The sequence below is a fragment of the Oncorhynchus clarkii genome, chromosome 16, assembly GCF_045791955.1.
Source record: "Oncorhynchus clarkii lewisi isolate Uvic-CL-2024 chromosome 16, UVic_Ocla_1.0, whole genome shotgun sequence".
NCBI classification, from domain to species: domain Eukaryota; kingdom Metazoa; phylum Chordata; class Actinopteri; order Salmoniformes; family Salmonidae; genus Oncorhynchus; species Oncorhynchus clarkii.
In genome coordinates this window covers 44,154,410-44,180,548 of record NC_092162.1, presented here as the reverse complement: position 1 = coordinate 44,180,548, position 26,139 = coordinate 44,154,410, and the positions used below count along the sequence as shown (strand labels likewise).

The following is a 26,139-nucleotide window of genomic DNA, read 5'->3' as shown; positions in this document are numbered from 1 at the left end:
ACTGTGACCCCCCCCCCCCCCCTTTAACCCCCTCGGCCTGACCATCTGAGCATTCAAAAAACCATGGGAATGTAGTGAGCATGGAACCAAGAGCGCTCACCATTTGTCTGCAAGAATTGAAAAGGAGGGCAGCAGGGTTTTGGAATGTTGGGCCATTCTTTTCTCAGCACATTCCCGCAGCTTTCTCCCGACAACTAAATGACTGTCAGACCAAATACAAAACGGCCTCCTTTCTGGATTATGCCTCTCCGACAATCACAGCTTGAGAATCGGAAGAATGTTCAACCACTAAAACCCTCCTCCGCCCATCCCTCATCCCCACCCTTGAGGCCATAACATTTTTTTAAAGGGCCAAAAGGGTTATGAAAGCACATGAAGGGGATATATATTACAAGTATCTCAGAATAATATATCTTTTCACTGTTATTGTGTGACTGCTTCACAGTCTAGAGTGAAACATCTGGTGTTTTTGCTTATAAATGGTGTATTATGTTAACGTGCTGGGTCAGCTACAACTTCTTAGACCAGCTGTGGAATAGACAGTCAATGTACTCCAGGAAACAAAGTGTTCATACATACTAGATAACATTTTTTTAAAAACAAGCCAGGCTAATCAAAATTACACATTTATTTGTAGATATTTTTGGCAAAGAACACAGGATCAATCTGGTACAAAGGCAGTAAACAAATGTGCCTCTTATAAAAAGTCTCATGTAATGAGGCATTTGTTTTCAACTGTCATGATGACAAAAAAAATCTAATAAAAATAATTTTAAAAAGCACAAAAAAAAGAAAAAAAAATCATTCTGTACATAGGTCTTACAAGTCAAAAATAAATAAATAACTTATGAAATATAAAACCAGTAACCAAGGTACAGTATGTACAGATGTCAAATCCTCTCCTGAAAATTGAGTGTGCTTCAAAACTCAAAGAACCATTGGTTCTACTGGACCAAATGTAACATTAACAAGTACAAAAGTATGACTGGATAGATTTGGCACTATTTGAAATCTTTGGTTGTTGGTTGTTAGTTTTAGAGAGTCAGAGGCCATGTTAAGTCTTTGGGTCAGAAAGAGTCTCCAGTTCTTTGGGTGTTTAGTCCTCAGAGCTTGCTCTCCTCCTCCTCCATGGCTCTGTTCAGTCCAGGGATGAACTTGAGGAGGCGTCGGCGGAAGCTCTTCTGTTTGGGTTTCCTCTGTAGCGAGCTGAACCCTCCCGATTGCACTTTCTCCCCTGGTGCTGACGAAGAGTTGTTGGAGCCCCTCAGGTAGCTGCGTGTACTGGCGCTGCGGGTCAGGTGGGTCTTGGCCGAGGTGAAGAGCTCGCTGGCGGGGCGGATCAGTCTCTGCTTACCCTGGGGTGGCTTCTCCTGTTCCTGTTGGTCTTTCTCTGTGCTGCTGGTGGTTCTGGTGAGGTCACCGTTGGCGTCGTTGAGGCGGTCGCCCTGCCCCTGGTACAGACAGGTCTGGTAGAGTGGGTCCTCCTCTGTGGTGACACTCAGGTGGCTGGCGCTGCTGCTGGTGCTGCCGGTGCAGCGGAGGGCACGCAGGGCGGCCGGGCTCGGTGCGCCCAGACTACCGTACACCCCCGCAGACTCCAGGGACTCATAGATAGCAGCGTCACTCATCACTATGCCTAGAGGACACAGGGAAAGAGTGTTACACATCTTGAATTGACTTCAAATGAAATTGACCTGAGATCATATAGATCAACATAAACAAATAACTTACCATGAACAAGCCTCTGCTCTTGCATCATCAAAGATCTGTATTCATCCCATTTCTCATGTAGGGTTTGCTGATAAAAGGAAATACAGCAATATTAGAAAGCAGTCAAAAAGGTGACATTTTATGTGATTTCCAACTGTGTGCCTGATGGATGAGCTTGGGGACAGCAGCCGTCATCTTGAGAAAAGCCACTTGTTTTCAGATACTAAAAAGGTCCTTTCTACCAGCCAAGTGTAACGTAAGCTTGTAAAACTACGTGCCTACTTTCATTCAATGTGATCTCACAGCCTTCTGTAAGCACGCTGGAGAGCATTGCTGCCGCTAGTCATGAAACAGGTGGAGCAGAGGGAAAAACAGGTGGGAAAGGGGTTGGTCTAAATCTAGCGTGCTGCATGGTGAGAGAGCTGCTTTTTCGGGCTACTGGCTATAGGCTTTTCACTACACTGTCAGACTGATCCCAGTCACACACTAGCCTGGTCCCAGATCTGTTTGTGCTCTATAGTCAACTCCTATTGTCATTGTCACACACCACACTGGATACTCAATTTCTGTTGAAATGTAGAAGCAAGCAGAACCAGAGGTTTGCTAACAAGGGGAAGGGGGGGGGGGGGGAGAGATTCACCTTTAGATACTGAAGCCTTGCCTCCAGTTCTGCTTTTCGAATGGAGTCGCTGTACACTGTTTCCAGCCTATAGTGAAGACAGTAATGTTAATGTTAATTCAGACACAGGAAGGCCAAAGAGCCACAAAGAAAAGTAAGGATTCAAAGCATACTCTGGGCCCAATTAAGAATAGGGAGGAACTTCAGAAGTAGCCATGTAAAGGCCCTTATATAGGAGACCCTAACATGCTAGAGTCTCGGCTCAACAGTTTACAAGTAGGGGGGGGAAGCTTCAGGATGGTATCACGTTTCAAGACACCCACTAGACTGCAGCAACAGGTGCACATCTGAGGGGGTTTGTTGTTTTTACTGGGCTGATACAAGCTCTCTGTTAATGGTTCAGTAGGCCTATATGTTTACTAGAGGCGAGAATCATTTGATGAAGTCTATAGTTAGACAAGAGGCATGAGCTGGGCCTCTCATGTGGTTAACTCCACTGCTTAATCAGTTGCCTTCTGAGTTTATAAAAATGGGTCTCGATTCTAATAGGCCTTTTATCTTTTACAAGCAGACAAAGAGAGTGAGAGTGTGGTTCCAATGTAACACGGAGCAAGTTCATTCTGCATATTAACAACGGTATATGGCTTGCTTCTAGGCAACTTTGGTGTGCAAACATGAACAGAACGGTTTAGAGTACGTCCATGTCACATTCATTGTATGGTAATCACTTGAAAGATATTACCTTTCTCCAGAATATCTTTCAGGGGCCACTAGACTAGATTTACAGAGTCAGCCATGAATGAGTATTCCCATTCTCAGTCAACAGCCAGACTACATTATTGATTCTGTGTGATTTTTGTACTGCTACACTGCGCAAGAAAAAAAGACTCAAGATCTATCCGTATGAAAACGACATTAGAAAGCGTCGAACAAACTCTTTATAAAGAACCGATTTGACTAGGGCTTATACAAAGTGGAGCATTGAAGTTGTTACCATCCACAACCAGCCCCCAATCCCCTTGCCAGTTCCCTTTACCAATGAGATGTGATCTGCTTACTTAATGGAGTTCCCAGAGGCCCTGATTAGCTGAACAATCTCCTTGTGCTGAAATCCGTCCACAGTGGTCTCGTTCACACTAGTGATGGTGTCCCCTGTGCACAAAACAACACACATGTTAACAAAACGGCAACGGACCCAGTTCATTCCAGTGTGGCTTTATCACGGCTGTGGTTCTGCTGAGACTAGTTTGATCCCACTAGCGTCTGTGGTTTGTAGAGCAATAAGAAGCACTTGGTTGGCTGGTGCTCCTGCAGCCCATGTGTGATACAGGCACTCTAGTCTAAACCCTGGCTGTGTGGTCATGGCAGGCGACTTGGCACACGTGCTGTGGTTACCCACTTTTCCTGATAAGACAGCCTGAAAAATATTGATCAAGGATTTGTGTTACTCCATCTGTTACTGTCAGACTATGGCAAGTCTATTCAATTTGAATTTTTATTGATTTCAGATGGTTCTGACCCGACCTGGTTGGAGTTGCAATGCCTTTTCCCCTCTGGTGAACCACACCCTTTTCTCCCCAGTGAGATCTTTTTTCAAATGTAAATCTTTATTTATCTACGCAAGTCAGTTAAGAACAAATTCTTATTTACAATGATGGCCTACTAAAAGGCCTCATGCGGAGACGGGGATTAAAAATAAATACAATATAAATATAGGACAAAACACACATCACAACAAGAGAGACAACAACACTACATAAAGAGACCGAAGACAACAACATAGCAAGGCAGCAACACATGACAGCAGAGCAGGGTAGCAACACAACAACATGGTAGCAGCACAAAACATGGCACAAACATTATTGGGCACCGACAACAGCACGTCACACAAAGCAGCCACAACTGATAAAGTCCTAATGGTTCAGTTTAGAGAAAAACACAGGGAGGGAACAATAAACAAGTCATGTATGGAATGTGAAACTGACACTTGCATGTCTGATGTGATGTGTAGTGTGAAGGGGAGGATGTAGCCCTGCCTCTAGAGCGCCTTCTCTCTGAGATTAACAGACACGTGTACTGTAGTATAAGGTTTAGAGAAATGAAATGTGAGAATATACAATTTCTTCGTTCACTTCCGCTATTGTTTCTGATAAACTGGATGGTAATGATGATTCAGACTATAAAAAAAATAGAGCATGTCTATTCAAGAATGCTATTTTTGAAACACACACAAAAAAACATGATTGAAATAGACATGGCCGAGTTACTGTATGTGTTTGACAGAGGTATTGTATCCGGCAAGGCGGCAACGGAGACGAGGGAGTTGACTCATATGGTGTTAAATCTCTCCCTTTAGTGTTTGTTGACTGGAAAATGAGTAGGCACACTAATATTTGTACTTCCCTAACGCATTTGTGCTTGCGTTTACTTAGAGACTACTAGCTTCCTGGCTGGCAAACAAGAAAGGGGCGGGCTCCTATTAAAAACACCTGTCCTCCCTTCTTCGCCTGAGGTCTATATTCAGTAAAGGCAGGTCATGTACTGTATGTGTCGAATGCTGTTCAACACTGTAAAATAAAAAATACATCCCTATTGAACAGGATTTTTCAGTTTCACTTACCGACTTTGAGTCCGGCTTGTTGAGCGGGGCTGTCGTCATGAACCTTGCACACAAATGTGCACATCTCCACAGAGTTTTGGTCCTGGTGGTGCAGCCCATATGTCTGGAAGAAGGTGGAATAATGACTTTTTGGTTGACAGCTTTTCATTCAAATAAATGTATTCTTAGGAACAATTAGATGCAGGGCATGGATATGTTCTTTCGTCATGTTCAAAATCATTGGTCATTTCCCTTCACAAATGCCAAAAGGTCTATACCTAAAGCTCTAGGCTTTGCTGTGTAACAGACAGAAAGGCATTTGAAACTTTGAAGACAGTTCATGGTACAGGGGAGCCTAGCACCTCTCCAACAGTATTGTTGAATATTTGTGATATTAAACTATGTGCTTCTGAGATTGTAGTCTGCATCTGAAGGCCTGACTCTGGCGAGGACCGTCAGACAAACCCTGTGCTACACAGCAGATTAGATAACATTGGCTGACGAAACTGCAAGACAGACAACTTCGAAACAGATAGGCAGAAGGAAGACAGATATCAATTTATATGCAAAAAAATAAGCTTACATTTCCCTTGTGTGGTTAGTCGAAACTAATACAGCTCTCTATCAACATCTGTCATAAAAAAGGATATGAAAAGCAGTCTCTTCATGAGCCAGGACCTTTATCAACACATTTGGTTAGAACAATCAGACATATTTCCTTATGATTTACCAGTGATATTAAAAAACATTATATTCTGTGTCATCATACTGCAGAAAAATAAAAGGTAAACCAACAGTGTAATTGACACGCAAACATTTTCCACACATCTTGTTGACGACCTTCCTTCCTTGATTCACACATGACAGTTTCTATCTCGAAGGCAAATGTGACAACCACAGACTTCCCCTAAGTTGTCTTGTCAAAAGAATCGTGTAATTCAACTGCCGTCCGACAGCGTTATCCTGAGGTGACGTTTGAACTCAGGTTTTCCCTTGACATGCTTGTCTGTTGAGACACTAAGTGACAGACAAAATAATGGGCAATTCCATAGTCAGTAAATCATGTCAAATGCCACCTACTCAGGTGTAAAACCAGCTATCCACTGTGCATTCGGGAAGTATTCAGACCCCTTGACTTTTTCCCACATTTTGTTACGTTACAGCATTATTCTAAAATTGATTCAATAAAGACATTCTCATCAAATCTACACACAATACCCCATAATGACAAAGCAAAAACAGGTTTTTAGATAAAAAAAACAACAGAAATCTTATTTACACAATATTCAGACCCTTTGCTTTGAGACTCGAAATTGAGCTCAGGTGCATCCTGTTTCCATTGATCATCCTTGATGTTTAAACAACTTGATTAGAGTTCACCTGTGGTACATTCAATTGATTGGACATTATTTGGAAAGGCACACAGCTGTCTATATAAGGTCCCACAGTTGAGAGTGCATGTCAGAGCAAAAACCAAGCCATGAGGTTGAAGGAATTGTCCATAGAGCTCAGAGACATGATTGTGTAGAGGCACAGATCTGGGGAAGGGTACTTCCTGCAGCATTGAAGGTCCCCAAGAACACAGTGGCCTCCATCATTCTTAAATGGAAGAAGTTTGGAAGCACCAAGACTCTTTCTAGAGCTAGCCGCCCGGCTAAACTGAGCAATTGGGTGACAAGGGCCTTGGTCAGGGAGGTGACCAAGAGCCCGATGGTAACTCTGACAGAGCTCTAGAGTTCCTCAGTGGAGATGGGAGAACCTTCCAGAAGGACAACCATCTCTGCAGCACTTCACCAATCAGGCCTTTATGGTAGAGTGGCCAGACGGAAGCCACACATCAGTAAAAGGCACATGACAGCCTGCTTAGAGTTTGCCAAAAGGCACCTAAAGGACACTCAGACCATGATAAACAAGATTCTCTGGTCTGATGAAATCAAGATTTAATTCTGGCCTGAATGCCAAGCGTCAAATCTGGAGGAAACCTGGCACCGTCCCTATGGTGAAGCATGGTGGTGGCAGCATCAAGCTGTGGGGAAGTTTTTCAGCAGCTGGGACTGGGAGATTAATTGAGCAAAGTAGAGAGAGATCCTTGATGAAAACATGCTCCAGAGTTCTCAGGACCTCAGACTGAGGCGAAGGTTCTCCTTTCAACAGGAAAACAACCCTAAGCACACAGCCAAGACAACTCAGGAGTAGCTTTGCGACAAGCCTCTGAATGTCCTTGAGTTGCCCAGCCAGAGCCCGGACTTGAACCTGATTGAACATCTCTGGAGAGACCTGAAAATAACTGTGCAGCGAAGCTCCCCATCCAACCTGACAGAGCTTGAGAAGAAACAGAGAAGAATGGGAGAAACTCCTCAAATACAGGTGTGCCAAGCTTGTAGCGTCATACCTAAGACTCAAATCTCTAATCGCTGCAAAATGTGCTTCAACAAAGTACTGAGTAAAGGTTCTGAATAGTTATGTAAATGTGATATCCGATATTTTGTGCTAACATTTCTAAAAAAAAAAAACGTTTTTTTGCTTCGTCATTATGGGGTATTGAGCGTAGATTGATGGGGGGGGGGGGGGGAATAAAGCTATAACGTAACAAAATTTGGAAAAGGTCAAGGGGTCAGAATTCTTCCCGAAGGCATTGTACAAACAGAAAGGAAAACTAGACAAACTCAAGTGTCATGCTCATCTACGTGAAATAATCTGTGAGCATTCTCCCTTGTTTTGACATGTCTGTGCAGTTGACTTCTCCATATCTCTCAACGCAGGCTTCCTTCCTTCCCAGACCCAGAGGCCTTCCACAGAAACAGAACATGCAAATTCCAATCCAACTATGCATTTACAGTACATAGTTGATACTGACATTATCCTCTTATCACACTTAGAACTGGTAAAGTCCAGCGACATGATGGAAAAAGCACAGGATCCTAATGCCATCCATCTCTACCGTCTCTGGGCTTTGACCTCACTTCCTAAAGAACAGGGCTTGGCAGGAAAGGAGGGACCTCCATCCGAACCCTAAATTTAACCATCTATCTGGAATAACTATAAGCAAAACAAGGCAGTGTTGTGAACCTAGAGCAGTACTTTGGTAATGATGATTTTCACGGCCCTTACATTAGCCGGATTTTCACGGCCTTTAAATTGGCCGGCATCTCCTCTTAGAGGTGAGGCTGACAACAAGTGGTGCATTGAAATGAATCGCTGCAGGGACAGAGAGGAGGGAGCTCTGAAAGATAAAGGGGGCCTATGTGCAGAAGTCAGAGTGTTTACAGTGCTCGAGGGATTGGAATATAGTAGGTCTGACACGACACACAGGAGTGTGAAAGAAGATTTTACAAAACCATGCCGCTTTGAAAATAGACCAGAGAGAAAACAACTACAAAACCGCCTCCTTGTCTCCAGTCATGGGATGGGATACATCAGACCCTTATATTGAGAAAGAATGAGGTTCAGGGGTACATTTCTTAAAAGTACACTACATACACATTAAAGTATGTGGACACCCCTTGAAATTAATTGATTTCGGCTATTTCAGCCACACCCATTGCTGACAGGTGTATAAAATCAAGCACACAGCCATGCAATCTCCATAGACAAACATCAGCAGTAGAATGGCCCGTACTGAAGAGCTCAGTGACGTTCAAAATGGCACCGTCATAAGATTGCAACCTTTCCAACAAGTCAGTGTGTCAAATTTCTGCCCTGGTCAACTATAAGTGATGCTATTGGGAAGTGAAAATGTCTAGAAGCAACAACGGCTCAGTCACGGAGTGGTAGGCCACACAAGCGCATAGAATGGGACCGCCGAGTGCTGAAGCGGGTAAAAATCGTCTACCTTCGGCTGCAACACTCACTAGCAAGTTCCAAACTGCCTCTGGAAGCAACGTCAGCACATGAAATGGGTTTCCATGGCCGAGCAGCCGCACACGAGCCTAAGATCACCATGCGCAATGCCATGCGTCGGCTGGAGTGGTGTAAAGCTCACCGCCATTTGACCCTGGAGCAGTAGAAATGCATTCTCTGGAGTGACGAATCACGCTTCACCATCTGGCAGTCCAACTGACAAATCTGGGTTTTGCGGATGCCAGGAGAACAATACCTGCCCGAATGTATAGTGCCAACTGTAAAGTTTGGTGGAGAAGGAATAATGGTCTGGGGCTGTTTTTCATGGTTTGGGCTAGGCCCCTTTGTTCCAGTTAAGGGAAATCTTAACACTACAGCATACAATGACATTCTAGACAATTCTGTTCTTCCGACTTGGTGGCAAAAGTTTGGGGAAGGCCCTTTCCTGTTCCAGCATGACAATGCCCCCGTGCACAAAGCGAGGTCTATACAGAAATGGTTTGTCGAGATCGGTGAGGAATAACTTGACTGGCCTGCACAATGCCCTGATCTCAACCCCACCCAACACCTTTGGGATGAATTGGAACACCGACTGCGAGCCAGGCCTAATCAGCCAACATCAGTGCCCGACCTCTCTAATGCCCTTGTGGCTGAGTGGAAGCACTTCCCGTTGAACGTGGAACGAGCTCGGTTGTTGGTTGTTGTGGAAAAGTTTGTTGTTTTGAAAGTGTATTGGAAAGTTTCTTAGTAGCTAGTTAACTTTTTAGTTTGGATACAGTTGGCATCAGTTGCTGGGACTGCTACTCTCTGTCTAGCTAGCTGCTAACTAGCTGCCTATCAAGCTAACAGGGTTTCTTGAGGTCTTGAACGCATCCTGCGACACGATTAGCCATTGTGGCTGGGACTGCAGATTGTCACGGGTTTGTGGCTGTCTAGATCCCTGCTGTTTATGGTTTCAAATCTTCCCTGTGACCTGCAGTCTAGAACTGCTAGGAGTAACAGCGTAACCTACGTTGCTAGCTACCATAACAAAGACCAAAGCCAGCGGGAGTACAGTTGAGGACAGTGGTGTCTATCACAGGTGAAGGATCTTTGAAACAAACAAAAAGAGTTCTACAAGCAGTTGTTACAACAACAAGAAAATAGCTTCAAGTGTGTTGTCCAAATACTGATTGATTCAACTAATAAAAGAATGGATGACCTGACCAGAGAGGTTCAGGACATGAACAGCTTGCAGTTCTCCCAGGGTCAGCTCAATGAGTTGAAACAGGAGAATGGAAAGATGACAGCAATCTGTAAGTCATTGAGAGAGGACATTAGTTCTGTGTGTGAATCCATGATAACAATGACGGATAAATCTGATTAACTTGAGGGACGATCAAGGCGGAATAACATGGTTGTGGATGGAATTGCAGAATCTCCACACGAGACCTGGACAGAGTCTGAGGACAAAGTCAAGGAAATGATCTCTGAGAAATTGGAGATGGACCACAGGTGGAGTGCGCCCACAGGACTGGAAAACCCACCACCGGCCCAATGACAGGCCCAGGTGCTAACAGGCCCAGGTGCCATCTATAGAAGAGAGAAATTATTATGGGGGAGGTGTTGCTGTATATATATATATATATACACACACACACATATATACATACACATATATATACATATATACATATATAACCCATATATATTCAGAGCCATATCCATGTAATGCTTAGAGAAGATCTTATGTCAAATGTTAATGAAATGTTGTGGTTGCAAGTTAACTTTGCCCAAGTGCTAACATACTAACGTATATAAATAATGTGTGTGAAATGCTAGACCGTGTATGTGATGTAAACAGAAAGGTCTACTTTCTTGGGGACCTGAATATTGACTGGTTTTCATCATGCTGCTTGCTCAAGAGGAAGCTTCTCACTGTAACCAGTGCCTGTAATCTGGTTCAGATTATTAACAAACACTACAGGAACAAGATCATCCACATGTATTGATCACATTTTTACTAATACTGTAGAACTTTGCTCTAAAGCTGTATCCGTACCCATTGGATGCTATATCCAAGAAAGCCAAAGTTCCAAAAGCTGGGCCTAAAATAGTATAAGAGATCATACAAAATATGTTGTGACTTATGTGGAGGATGTAAAAAAAAAAAACATTTTGGTCTGATGGGATTATGATGCTGCACTTGAATAATATAATATTGCTTCTTCAACTTATTGCTAAAAACATGCACCTGTTAAGAAACTGACTATTAGAACTGTTAAGGCTCCATGGATTGATGAGGAATTGAAAAACTGTATGGTTGAAATAGTTGGGGCAAAAGGAGCAGCTAATAAGTCTGGCTGAACATCTGACTAGCTGGCTTACTGCAAATTGAGAAATGATGTGACTAAACTCAACAAGAAGAAACTGCATTATGAAGCCAAGCTCAATGATATGAAGAATGATGGAAAAACACGGAGTACTTTAAATTAAATTATGGGCAGAAATAAATTCAACTCCATCTTTAATCGAATCAGATGGCTTATTCATCACAAAACCATTTGATGTTGCCAATTATTTTATTGATTACATCATTGGCAAAGTGGGCAAACTTAGGTAGATAATGCCAACAACGAACAGTGAGCCATCGTATTCATGCATAAAAAAACAAATAATGAAAGAAAAGCATTGCAAGTTCAAATTTTGTAAAAGATGTGGATTTTTTATTGTTATTGATCAATAATGACAAACCTCCTGGCATTGGCAACTTAGATGCAAAGCTACTGAGGATGGTAGCTGACTCTATAGCCACTCCTATCTGTCATGTTTTTAATCTGAGCCTAGAGGACCTGAATATTGTGGTAAAGTGGTAAAGCAGAGTGGTAAAGCAGACTTTACTGGTTCTAACAGCAGACCTATAAACTTGCTGCCAGCTCTTAGCAAACTGTTGTAAGAATTGTGTTTGACCAAATACAAAGCTATTTCTCTGTAAACAAATTAACAAAATACTTTCGGCATGCTTATAGAAAAGGGCACTAAACATGTACTGCACTCGCACAAATGACTGATGATTGGTTGGAAGAAATTGACAATAAGAAGATTGTGGGAGCTGTACTGTTAGATTTTAGTGCAACCTTTGATATTATTTTGACCATAACCATAAAATGTATGTTTTATGGCTTTTCAACCTTGCCATATTGTGAATTCAGAGCGATCTAATAGAACTCAACGTGTTTTCTTTAATGGAAGCTTCTCTAATGGCAAACATGTAAAGTGTGGTGTACCGCAGGCTAGCTCTCTAGGCCCTCTACTCTTTTCTATTTTTACCGATGACCTGACACGGGCATTAAACAAAGCATGTGTGTCCATGTATGCTGATGATTCAACCATATACGCGTCAGCAATCACAGCTAATGAAGTCACTGAAACCCTTAAAGAGTTGCAGTCTGTTTTGGAATGGGTGGCCAGCAATAAACTGGTCCTAAACATCTATAAAACTAAGAGCATTGTATTTGGTACAAATAATTCCCTAAGTTCTAGACATCAGCTGAATCTGGTAATGGTATGGCTGTTGAACAAGTTGAGAAGACTAAATTACATGGCGTTACCTTAGATTGTAAACTTCCATGGTCAAAACATATAATTTAGATTCAATGGTTGGTAAGATGGGGAGAGGTCTGTCTGTAATAAAGAGATGTGCTGCTTTTTTGACACCGCACTCCAAAAAGCAGGTCCTGCAGGATCTAGTTTTGTCTTATCTTGATTACTGTCCAGTCGTGTGGTCGAGAGCTGCATGGAAAGACCTAGTTAAGCTGTAGCTGGCACAGAACAGAGCGGCACGTCTTGCTCTTCATTATAGTTAGAGGGCTGATATAAATACTATGCATGCCAGTCTCTCTTGGTTAAGAGTTGAGAAGAGACACTGCATCACTTCTTTTAATAAGAAACTGTTGAAAATCCCAAATTGTTTGCATAGTCAACTTACACACAGCTCTGACACACACACACACACACACACCCCACCAGACGTCTTTTCACAGTCCCCAAATCCAGAACAAATTCAAGAAAGTGTACAGTATTATATAGAACCATTATTGCATGGAACTCTGTTTCAAAAAACAGATAAATCAACACCTCATGGCACAACAACTCTCCCTTGTTTGACCTACATAGTTTGTGTGTATGTATTGATATGTAGGCTACGTGTGCCTTCTGTAAAATAAATAAATAAAAACATGATTTATGTAGTTCTGTCCTTGAGCTGTTGTCGATTAATGTTCTGTATTATGTCATGTTTCATGTTCTGTGTGGACCCAGGAAGAGTAGCTGCAATGTACCAACATCTAGTGGTAAGCCTTCCCAGAAGAGGAGGCTGTTGTAGCAGCAAACAGGAGGGGGGGGGGGGGGGGCAACTCCATATTAATGCCCATGATTTTGGAATGAGATGTTTGATGAGCAGGCGTCCACATACTTGTGGTCATGTAGTGTATCTGATCGATACGCTGATGGCCGTTCAACACATTTAGATTGGAGTGTGTATCTTATGGGATTTATTGGAAAATCATCCACATGGTTGGAGGAATCAATCTCATCTGAGGTAATGTGAACGTGAGGGAGAAGGACACTCTGAAATCAACAAATAACCCCCACCCCCCACCATTCCACCCCCCACGTCTATAATCTGCTTACCTGGATCTCAAAGCCAAAGGTCTCCTCCTCCTTCTTCACCAGGACAACAACTTTCCTAAAATGAAAAACGTGGATATGATTAGTCGATATACAGTATTGAATATATGGGGATATGATTACTTGATATCCAGTATTGAATATTTTTGGGATATGACTGCTTGATACACAGTATTGAGCCATGACCCAATTGTGACTGGTGAGTGACATCACCACCTGGTGCATAAAACACATGGGTTCCTCATCCTCACTGAAAATGCTTAATAATGAAATAGCCAGAGTGCAATGGAGTGCTTTCCAACGATCTCTCCATAGATATTCACTCCAGATAATATCTTATCTGCTGTAATGGGACATTTAAAAGGAATAAAATGAATTATCAGTTCAATGATTAACACAATGTATTATAGTGTTCCTTTCTGTAATACACATGATTTTATTTGTGCAAGGTTGATGGTCACTAGACTTGAATGTTATGGACTGCTGATAGTGTTCGTGCCAGTCTAAAGGCGCCAGTTCCAAGGACACTGGTTATTATTATGTTCTGGGAGGCTGTCTGATTCACTACCCTGTGTTATGCGTTTACAGAACACATGTAGTTAGGATACAAGGGCCTGCTCAGAGAAGGCTTGGGAGACATGCGCTCTGCTTATGTGTTGGAGGTGTTTCCCTGTTGCAACTTGTATTAAAACTGAGATTTTTTATTGACTTTATCAACCACGCTCTCCTTTTTGTTTCACGTGGAATTCCCTTGACATACGCTCTTGGATTTTTTTCTCTGCATAAAATACATGGACATCATGATAGCTAGCTGTGTAATACACTCATGGTTTAACAGAACTCTAAAATGGCAAAAAGTTTGAAGCAAAAAAAAAACAAATTAAATAGTGAAAAGGTTGTTTATTTTAGGAAGTGATGATAAAAAAATATATATATATATATATATAAAAAAATATATATATGTATATACACACACACACACACACACATGCCTCAGGAGGACTTGATGGACTAGACGACAAGTCTTAACACTGTTGAAGAGTTAATCAAATGGCTACCCGGACTATTTGCATTGAACCTTGCACACTTACTGGACTCCCACTACCCACACACACTCACACATACTACACTGACACTCCAACACACACTGACGCCACACACACTTTCACATATTCTGCTGCTACTCTGTTTATTATATATATCCTGATTGCCTAGGCATTTTTACCCCTACCTACATGCACACATTGCCTCAATTACCTGAACTACCTCGTACCTCTGCACATTGACTCAGTACTGGTACACCTCGTATACAGCCTAGTCATTGTTTTTATAGTGTTACTATTTCCTTTTTTACTTAGAAAATTGTTTGTACTTTTTAATTCTGCATTGTTGGGAAAGGGCTCGTAAGTAAACATTTCACGGTAAAGTTTACACCGGTTGTATTCGACGCATGTGACAAATAAAATGTGATATCTTACAGAATTAACAATTAAAAATGGCATTATAAATCATCCACAAAGTACACTACTAAGAAAGTAACTACAGTACAGCTACAGTAAAATGACAAATAAAACTCTTGCATGTTCTTATCTAAATTGCATGACAAGATATTGCTGATGCCAGAACATGACAAGCACTCTTTTGTTTCCAAAGGGCTCTTTGCGTCATACCAAAAGTAAAAATGTCCAAAGGTCTAACTGGGCAGTGTGTACTGCAATGTCCACTTAACATCATAACAGCATCCATAGATTAGATAGAAATGCATAATACATTAGAATGTCAAATAGTAATAACCAAAAACACAAAAAGGTTACTGTACTACTGCCTTTCTGTAACTCACCACATTCAAATTTCCCAAGAATCAAACCCAGAGGCCTCTGAAATACTCTAATTACTCTGAAAGCAGCCTACTGTAGCTTAGTTAACACATCATTTGGGTCTGCTGTGAATGAAAGGGTTTAGAGTAAGGCTGATTGGGTCTGTTCTGACGGTCTTTGTATGACGCGCTTCTTTCACAGTAAGAGTGAAAAAGTGACAGATACACCAATGTGTCCTGAAACTGACGGAAGGGTGTGAGATGACTGTTGGGCTTACCTCTGTGGCTCTGGTGTTTGAGTGAGAGGCTTCCACTTCTGCAGCCCGCCACTCTGTGAATTGAAAACATAACAGACATGAAATACGACAACCAAAAACAGTTTTTGTGTGGGGGGGGGGGGGTTAGAACAGAAACCACACACGGGGATTTCCCAACTACGTACATAGGCCAGGTTCAGTACACACCTCAATCTTCTTGTCCATCAGGTCCTCCTGAGGCATGTTGTATGTGTATAATGTGTGTTTTTAAGCTACTGAGCCAAAACACGGGTAAGAAACAATTACAGATAGACACGCATTTCTGGTTCTGTCTGATCCCGGTTTAGCCTATATTTAGCTCTACTCTACGCTGTCTACTGTCTTGTGATGCCCAGACTGCTGATACGCCAAACTGTGTGTTTTTTTTTTCTTTCAATAACGATCTAAAATATCTCCCTATTTGTACAGGTTATACTCAGACTGTAGACAAACCAGATGTGTGTGTGGACTTGAGTCTTTGGTCCTCTTGCCACAATCACTGCATTGAGGGAAAACCCAAGCCAAATTGGGACCCAACCTCCACTTTACTTAGTGTAAACTACAAGTCTCTCATACTACATAAAGTACTGTATTTAGCCTACAATCAATTCACCTCTGTTCTACCTCAATGATCCTAAGTGTTGACCCAATGAAAGGGCATTTTTATGTCTCTACCTCTTTGGGCATTTTCCAACACTCCCAGAATTGTCCCGGGCCCCTCTCAATGACTTCATTTATTCCCAGAGAGAGAGAGAGAGAGTGAGAGACTCCTGGGGGTGGTGGGTGCAGAGCAGGGTGCCCTGCACATTCCCCTGTTGTGGCCCCAGGCTCCAGATGATGGTGAGAGACATAGGAAGGAGGCCTGTGTAGAACTCTGGCTGGCCTGCTAATACAGTACATCTATAGAACAAGGACAGCCAATGCTGTTGTGTCAAACAAAACTTCTTCAGCTTTCCCCCCAAAAAATCTATTTTGCCAATCTACATCACAGTAAATTCCCAGATTATGATGCTGGGCCATGTGGAAAGCGTTGGTACGTGACAAGCGAACACCATTTATGTTCTTGCTTGAGTGTGCCACCTCTTATACAAAGCTTATATCAAAACAGGAAACAATGCTTGGTGCGTAAAACAGCAACAGACCACCCATATTGGGCTCAGACAAGAAAGTGTCATACAAATATTCCCACTGCTGTTTCTAAATCAAATCTAATTTTATTTGTCACATACACATGGTTAGCAGATGTTAATGCGAGTGTAGCGAAATGCTTGTGCTTCTAGTTCCTACCATGTAGTAATACCTAACAAGTAATCTAACCTAACAATTTCACAACAACTACCTTATACACACACAAGTGTAAAGGAATGAATAAGAATATGTACATAAAAATATATGAATGGGTGATGGCCTAACGGCATAGGCAAGATGCAGTAGATGCTATAGAGTACAGTATATACATATGAGATGAGTAATGTAGGGTATGTAAACATTGTTTAAAGTGGCTAGTGATACATTTATTACATCAATTTTCCCAGTATTAAAGTGGCTGGAGTTGAGTCAGTATATTAGCAGCAGCCACTCAATGTTAGTGATGGCTGTTTGACAGTCTGATGGCCTTGAGATAGAAGCTGTTTTTCAGTCTCTCTAACACAATGAATGCCGTCAGACTCATAATTAACACCAGACATCCTTTTATGTGCGCAATATATGTGCTAGTGAGAAGCCATGAGAAATGAACAAACTTTACATCAGACTTCAAATATTGAGCATATCCAAGCTGGGCTCTGTTGCTGAAAGTGACACTGCCATGTGCTTTCATTCAGGGCATCATTCCAGATGGCTGGGTGGTGAATTTAGCAACAACAAAAAATTGAACACATGAAACAGCTTTTTCCTGCAATCTAGAGCCATAATCATTATGCTTAATTATATGTAAAACAAAATATGGTTTACTGATTGGTGGTTCTTTTTTTTTTTTAAAGAAACTAAATATGCTTCTCTTCATCTCTGCAAAATTCTGTGTAAAGATTGAAAGGAATGAGAGTCTTACTCAGTACATTTAGTAATTGCTTGCTTTTCTAAAGTCTGCCAGCCTGGCCAGCTAAAACAGTTAGACAAGCTAGCGACTCTAACTGGATTGATAGCCTGACATGGCTTCTTAGTTCACTCTTTCAAAAATGGGTTCTATAAGGGTTCTTCGGCTGTCCCCATAAGATAACCCTTTTGGGTTCCATTACGAACCTCCTGTGAAAAGGGTTCTACATGGAACCAAAAAGGGGTTGTCCTGCGAGGACAAAAACATATTCAAGTTCTAGATAGCACCGTTTTCTCCCTAAGAGTGTACCTAGTTGAGGTTGGGAAGCTTTCTGGGCTAGCAAAAGCCAACTTCATAAAAAATTGCTAGGCGCCAGGCTAGTAGTACTACAGAGAAACAACAAAGAATATTTTTTAAAACAGGACAAGTCAAAGTGGGCACGTGCCACCTATAGGCATGGCGCTTCTGCTTTCATTGATATCTTTAGTCGAATACTTCTGCCACCTTCCTGTGCAAATCGGAACTAGGACATGTTTAACTAACTAGTTGTAGATAATCACGTGCCACGTTCAACGCATTGGCAAGTCAGAAATGACCGAGTTTCCTAGTTCTGAATATTAAAGGAGCAAGTGCAAGTTACAATGTAACCATCACTGTAACACAGGATACATACCTTTCTGTAGTTCCTTGGCAACGTTCCACCAGAGTAAGCCAAAGTCTTGTAATTATACACCTCCGAGGAATTAGTTGGTAAATCCATAGTTTTACAACTGTCTGACTTTGAGGACGGAAAGTAAATTTCGTCCTGGCTCGAAAGTCCACTAGCTGGATCACAGGAGTTTACTTTTTTAAGCCTTCGAAGTGTCATATTCTTCATATTATGTGCGCTGTGATCAACAACAAAAAGCAGAAGAAACAATAAAATGTCCACAATATCAATATCCCTCCCACTCCTCTATCGCAGCCAACACACTGATGCTTCTGTCCAGGCAGCATACACATTGTACAACTTCAAATTGGGAAGGCTGCGAGTACACAGAAGGCGGTCCCTACTGTGACGACACAATTGGATGGTTGTGTTTTCTTTTGTTTGGCGATCTTTGTGCACGTTTGCAAAAACCAATGGGTCAAGAAATTAGCAATTTGTGCAGTGTGCAAAAGTCTCACATGCCTGAAAAAATACATTGCCTATATAGCCGGAATTCTCTTAAATCTAAACAAGAAGGCCTGCGTTTCTAAAAATGAAAACAGTATCGGTTTAAAATGGGCTACAGCTGTTTAAATGATAAAGTTATCAGATTAGTTGGGAACAAACTTGGTCAAAGGCTGGGCTGTAATTACCTAGGCCTACATAAGTAGTAATTACTATTGTGTTCTAATGCAAGACGCATAGCATTACAGTTTTTGACAATTGCTTACACATCATTTCTGAAACTATGGCTCCTTTTCACTAGACTACACACAAAACCCCCAAACACACACATGCAAAACATCACACATCTCTTGCAAAACCAAAAACTTAATTCAAAACTATTTTTTAACTTTTCTCAAAATTGTGTTTTTGCATCAAAACTCTGCACACACACCATCAAATGATTAGCTCTTATACATGCCAACTACACAAGGTTGTGACAAATGTAAAACATTGACTATCTTGTCTTTTGCATGTTCAGTGGAGTCCACGGCATTTTGTCATAGCACTCACACGTACATGTATATGCACAAATATATACAGTATGTATGCATACTCAGTATATATTTACACTACAAACAGAAATGCAAGAGGGGAAAAATGTATTGAGAAATAAAGACATTGTATTTACATCCAGATTTCGGGATGAACAGTAACAGACAAAACAAATACAGTAGAATATAAAAACAAATAGGCTTGTCACTATAAAGAAAAAAACAATTAGGGTGCACCCTGTCTGCTATATGGGCATGGCAACAGCCCCTCATCAACATCACAAGCAATGTTCTCTCTGGCTAAACAGCGGGGGAAGTAGCGTCTGGAGTGGCGTATCCAGCCCTGGCATGCCTCCTCCTTGTCCTCGTCCCCCTCTTACGCGCACTCCTCTAACTCTCTCTCCAAAATTGGCCTCCATTGTTGTCCAAACCAAGAACGCCAACCTGAAGCCTATTTACAGTGCTCAAACTCTGATTTCTAAGTGAAGAAATTAGCTCTAAGTGTTTTCACACGTAAGTACTGGGAGTAGATAAAAGGTTGTGGCATTTTGGGTAGCAGTGTTTTCCAAACAAAACACCTGTTAGTCTTGAATGATGTGTCTAATGTAGAGAACTGTGTTTAGGGTTTTGCAATTGTAAACTGATTGTAAAGCTGATAATGCACTTGCAGTTTTGCAGACTTGGTCTTAAGATTAGGTATATGAGTTAATGGTTTCACTGAGTATGCCTCAAGTACCACTTTTAGTGTGTAAACGATTGTAAAAAACTGCAAACAATAATACATGAGGTCATGTGCTACACATTTGTTTTATCATGGCTGTGATGTGGCATAGCCATGAGGCAAAGCAGATTGGTTAACCACCACAGCCATGGCACACATGTCATACATAACACATGTACTCGAGTGTATTGTTGCTTTTGTACAAAGGGTCACCAGCATTATAACGCAAGATTATTTCCCAAACCATACATTTTTCAACAAAACGTGATGCTAAAAAACTGTCTGTCAAGAGCAATTTTAGGCGTTCTCTGATCGTTAGTTCTATTCGCATTGACAGTCATGTACAGCAAAACTACCTACCCACATAACAAACTAGCTGCATTTCGTTTCGTTTGGCTTGCTTTCGTGGTTTCGACTGTCTCGTCCCGACTCGTTCATTATTATGGGCCACAGTGGAGAACGAATTGTAATATTGCTACAATGTTGCAAATATCGGAGATAACGTCTAGATACTTTTTACAGTGGAGGTCAAGTTTATAAATGGCATGACTGTGCAGATGAGACGGACGACAGTGGATCTGTAAAAGTTGTAGTAGTGCGTTGCTAGGTAACCACATAACCGATGGCACTTTTTATGAATGTACTGGCCATGTGTATGCTGTCTAGTATATCATGGGCAGATAGAGTCGAACAATGGGAAATCCTAACCACCCATTGTATAAATTGCTTTTAATAATCCATCTGTGAATGTAGCCTATCAACGTAGGTATAAAGTCATAGGGCCCATGCCAATGAGGCCCACACAGAACCGACCGCTGAAACGGGGCAGGTGGCGCCCCCCTGTGATCATGCATATATTTGGTAACCTAAACAGAGTTTGTGAGACCACAATACAATACCTTGATATTTATTAGGTCTAACTAATAAAGAAACGAATAATCAAATGGTTACCTATTCATTCGATAATAACCACACCAAATCATGTCATGATGGTTTATTGAAATATATACAGCATCATTTGAAATATGTTTTAACATTCTCAGGATTTATGATATGGCTAACCTCCAATTAGATATATTCAATAGGATAAACTGATGCCTTGCATTGAGGGAAAAGTAAACAATTCGTTTTCAATCCAAACGGTCACTCAATATATTAAAACTAAAAGCTTATTTAAAAGGACATTTAAGGTCTGCTTTTAAAACAATTCAATGTGGTTTGGTCTTAGGACATTGGGGCAAAGGGTTTCCTGCTTACATACAGAAGCACTAATGAGTGCATAATCATTTCAAATACAATCTGCTTTAATTATGACTTGTGGGTATATTACCACAAGCTTTATGCATTGCAATTCAAAATATTTCATAGCTTAATACATCCTAGAAAATTCTAGACTTTCAATGACCATATATTTACACACACACACACACACACACACACACACTTAGCAAGAAAAGAAAAGTCCTCTCACTGTCAACTGCATTTATTTTCAGCAAACTTAACATGTGTAAATTTTTGTATGAACATAGGATTCAACAACTGAGACAAACTGAACAAGTCCCACAGACATGTGACTAACAGAAATGGAATAATGTGTCCCTGAACAAAAAGGGGGGGGGGGGTCAAAATCAAAAGTAACAGTCAGTATCTGGTGTGGCCACCAGCTGCATTAAGTACTGCTGTGCATCTCCTCCTCATGGACTGAACCAGATTTGCCAGCTCTTGCTGTGAGATGTTACCCCACTCTTCCACCAAGGCACCTGCAAGTTCCCAGACATTTCTGGAGGGAATGGTCCTAGCCCTCACCCTCCGATCCAACAGGTCCTAGACGTGCTCGATGGGATTGAGATTTGGGCTCGTCGGTGGCCATGGCAGAACACAACAGGACATCACACACAGAACGAACAGTATGGCTGGTGGCATTGTCATGCTGGAGGGTCATGTGATGATGAGCCTGCAGGAAGGGTACCACATGAGGGAGGAGGACGTCTTCACTGTAACGCACAGCGTTGAGATTGCCTGCAATGACAACAAGCTCAGTCCGATGATACTGTGACACACCGCCACAGACCATGACGGACCCTTCACCTCCAAATCGATCCCGCTCCAGAGTACAGGCCTTGCTCATTCCTTCGAAAATAAACGCGAATCTGACCATCACCCCTGGTGAGACAAAACCGCGACTCGTCAGTGAAGAGCACTTTTTGCCAGTCCTGTCTGGTCCAGCGACGGTGGGTTTGTGCCCATAGGTGATGTTGTTGATGTCTGGTGAGGACCTGCCTATTGCGGACAGTCTGAGCACTGATGGAGGGATTGTGCGTTCCTGGTGTAACTTGGGCAGTTGTTGTTGCCATCCTGTACCTGTCCTGCAGGTGTGATGTTCAGATGTACCGATCCTGTGCAGGTGTTGTTACATGTTGTCTGCCACTGCGAGGATCAGCTGTCCGTCCTATCTCCCTGTAGCACTGTCAAAGGTGTCTCACAGTACGGACATGGCAATTTATTGCCCTGGCCACATCTGCAGTCCGTATTCCTCCTTGCCTCATGCAAGTACACGCAGATGAGCAGGGATCATGGGCATCTTTCTTTTGGTGTTTTTCAGAGTCAGTAGAAAGGTCTCTTTAGTGTCCTAAGTTTTCATAACTGTGACTTTAATTGCCTACCGTCTGTAAGCTGTTAGTGTCTTAACAACCGTTCCATGTCCATTAATTGTTTATGGGTCATTGAAAAAAGCATGGGAAACAGTGTTTAAACCCTTTACAATGAAGATCTGTGAAGTTATTTGGAGTTTATGAATTATCTTTGAAAGACAGGGTCCTGAAAAAGGGACGTTTCTTTTTTTGCTCAGTTCACTCACACACACACACACACACACACACACACACACACACACACACACACACACACACACACACGTCAAAGGTTTGGACACACCTACTCATTCAAGGGTTTCTTTATTTTTACTATTTTCTACATTGTCAAATAATAGTGAAGAATAATAGTGAAAACAATGAAATACTACATAACACGTGGAATTAACCAAAAAGTGTTAAACAAATCAAAATATATTTTAGATTCTTCAAAGTAGCCACACTTTGCCTTGACAGTTTTGCACATGCTTGGCATTCTCTCTACAAACCCTTAACCAACAATGCAGTTAAGAAAAATAAGTGTTAAGTAAATATTTTTTTTTAAAGAAATAGTTCAAGAGCAGCAGTAAAATAACAGTAAAAATATGTGTTATTTCATTGTTTTGATGTCTTCATTATTATTATTATACAATGTAGAAAATAGTAAAATAAAGAAAAACCCTTGAATGAAAAGGTGTCCAAACATTTGACTGGTACTGTACATACACACATTTTAAAATGATCCTACTAAAATAGAATAACAAATGAGAAAATGCAGTTACAATAAAAACCTTGCTAAATAAACATTTCACTCAAAGTTGTCAAGCAGAATCATAGCACAGTTTTTCACTCCTTGATAAACACATTAGATGAATTTGGCTAAATTATGACAAAAGGCACACTAAGTTCTTAGCTTAAATATATAACTGTGGACATCAAGTTAATCTACAGCTGTAGTTTGTAAGGCTTTCATAATATAGACTTGCATTGTGGCAGAACAAAAACATACGTACTGAACTTTCTGAAAATGTTGGTCAACATCTCTCTAAAACATGCACATACCAACTGTTTGACAAACCAAGTTGCTTCAGTCATTTAAAAAGGTCCAATGTAACCGTTTTTATCTCAATATCAAATAATTTCTACGTAGCAATTAAATACCTTACTGTGGCTGTTTTCATTTAAAATGGCCAAAAATAACTTCTAAGCAAAGGGCAATTCCTCAAGCAAGAATTTTGCTAGGACTGTCTGGGAGTGGTCTGAGTGGGGAGGGGAAAACTGAAAATGAGCTGTTATAGATGCGATAAAGAGGTCAACGGAATGGAGACCACAGGGGATAGGAGGATGCCGGATTGGTGGACAACCAACAAATCTGATCTAACAAAGTGGATATTTGTCAAATCCGTCATGATTGATGCATTTTAACAGGCCCACAATTTGGGCATGGGCGATATATCAAATTATTATGTTTTATTATGTTGGAACATTGCTGTGGGTACTTGCTTCCATTCAGCCACAAGAGCATTAGAGAGGTTGGGTGATTAAGCCTGGCTCGCAGTCGACATTCCAATTCATTCTAAAGGTGTTCGTTGGAGTGGAGGTAAGGCCTCTCTGTGCAGGCCAGTGAAGTTCTTCCACACCGATCTCAACAAACCATTTCTGTATGGACCTCGCTTTGTGCACGGAGGCATTGTCATGCTGAAACAGGAAAAGGCTTTTCCCAAACTGTTGCCACAAAGTTTGAAGCACAAAGTCGTCTAGAATGTCATTGTATGCTGTAGTATTAAGATTTCCCTTCACTGGAACTAAGGGGCCTAGCACGAACCATGAAAAACAGCCCCAGACCATTATTCCTCCTCCACCAAACTTTACAGTTAGCACTATGCATTCGGGCAGTTAGAGTTCTCCTGGCATCTGCCAAACCCAGATTAGTCCGTCGGACTGCCAGATGGGGAAGTGTGATTCATCACTTCAGAGAACGCATTTCCACTGCTCCAATGGTGGCGAGCTTTACACCACTCCAGCCGACGCTTGGCTTTGCGCATTTTGATCTTAGGCTGCTCGCCCATGGAAACCCATTTCATGAACCTCCCGATGAAACAGTTCTTCTGCTGACGTTGCTTCCAGAGGAAGCATGGAACTCGCCCAGCCCGACCCACAACTGAAGTTACTGAAGTCTGATTTGGATATGTTTGGCTGTTTTAGCTGCATAACATCAATAAGTTGTCCCTTTTCAGGTTTAGAAGTGACTGCTAAATGCTAACTCCGGTTGGTATAAGCTGGAAGCACACAGAAATCAGTGGTGGTAATCAAAGTTGTTTTCAACTATATTGAAGTTGATTGATGACTTGATTGGTGAAGATGATTTGATTTAACATGTATTGGGGTTGACATCCATACAAGAATTATACTCCTATTTCTACCTCAACATAGTGTGAAATACACAAACAATAGCATAAATGCAAATGTAGGCACATTTTTCAGGATCACCCCCCCCCCCCCCCCCCCACCGCGTTTCCATGGCATTTTCCTTGTTTTGGTCAACTTCCATTGACCTCTTTACCACATCTGTTGACACTGACAGCGAGGTTTGGAACTATTTCTTATCAGTCTATTCGCTAACTTACTACCATGGCCAAAACTCCTTCACAGCAAAACAGGCAGAAATGTTAGGCAGTCTCTTCAAACAGCTCTTGCACTAAAAGGACATTATAATAATTTGCATTATAATAATTACTCTAACCTCAGAGAGGAAATATATATAAAACACAGGAAAATCACATTTGACTGCACTGGGCCTTCAACAAAATGTACAATAATAAGCAAGTGTATACAGGCCAGCCATGTTACAGCTTGAAGCCAGGGGAGCAGGCTACTACTTTGAGCTGAAGAAGCTGGACCGGCCCTGGGGAGCCATCAGCATACTGGCCTGGTTCTTGTGTGTGATGTGAATCTAAAGAAGGAATATGAGCAAAAAGGTTGCTTTACTCAAATTACCATGTTTAACACCACGTTACCATGTTATATTAACAACGTATTATTAGCATCAAGTCCCATGGTCTCTAGCAACTGAACCTGCTTTCAACTCTGCTTGCCAAGCTGGCTTCCTAGTACTCACCGTACAGGGTGGCTGCATCCAGGGCTCTCCGTCTATCTGCATCGGTAAAGGTTTCTTCGTCCTGAGAGATGGACAGAGATAAGCAAGATAAGTAGTGGGGATAGAATGTTTTTGTATATCTCAGCCAGTCTGTACACATCTCACAAACACTCACCTGATTGTGATCTGGGAGGTTTTTGCTAGTCGTATAGCGCTCTTAAATCCTGTATATATCTGTCCCATCTCCATGGCCCCTTCGAGGCCAACCACCTCCAAACGCCGGTCACTGACGTCTGGTACGGAAGATGGAAACACTGAACATGCAATTCACACAGAGAGGCAGTCTTTTTCCGCCTGAGACCAGCTGTTAAGATTCAAACATACTTCTCAACCCATCCAGGGTCAAGGGCCTCTTCCAATGA

General features: G+C 41.7%; 2 protein-coding genes across 5 annotated transcripts in view; both read right to left on the bottom strand.

The window, feature by feature from the left end:
* Positions 1-610: 610 nt before the first annotated feature.
* On the bottom strand, positions 611-18,617 carry LOC139368532 (general receptor for phosphoinositides 1-associated scaffold protein-like). Its single transcript, XM_071107539.1, has 8 exons — positions 18,257-18,617; positions 15,531-15,583; positions 13,440-13,494; positions 4,950-5,052; positions 3,388-3,481; positions 2,351-2,417; positions 1,732-1,798; positions 611-1,636 (listed from the first exon to the last, which is right to left on the bottom strand). Exons 1-8 carry the CDS (start codon positions 18,458-18,460, stop codon positions 1,104-1,106), a joined length of 1,176 nt encoding a protein of 391 aa, XP_070963640.1. The 5' UTR covers positions 18,461-18,617; the 3' UTR covers positions 611-1,103.
* A 2,352-nt stretch (positions 18,618-20,969) lies between these two features.
* The window catches only part of LOC139368531 (diacylglycerol kinase beta-like), a 34,992-nt gene continuing 29,822 nt past the window's right edge, over positions 20,970-26,139 (bottom strand). For 3 of the 4 annotated variants that reach the window (XM_071107534.1, XM_071107535.1, XM_071107537.1), the window contains exons 22-24: positions 25,893-26,010; positions 25,739-25,799; positions 20,970-25,573 (exon numbers count right to left, since the gene is read on the bottom strand). In XM_071107534.1, the coding sequence (XP_070963635.1) occupies positions 25,496-25,573; positions 25,739-25,799; positions 25,893-26,010 (257 nt within the window). In that variant the 3' untranslated portion in view covers positions 20,970-25,495. The remainder of the gene's footprint in view (positions 25,574-25,738; positions 25,800-25,892; positions 26,011-26,139) is intronic. The other variant, XM_071107538.1, reaches the window with a different exon arrangement.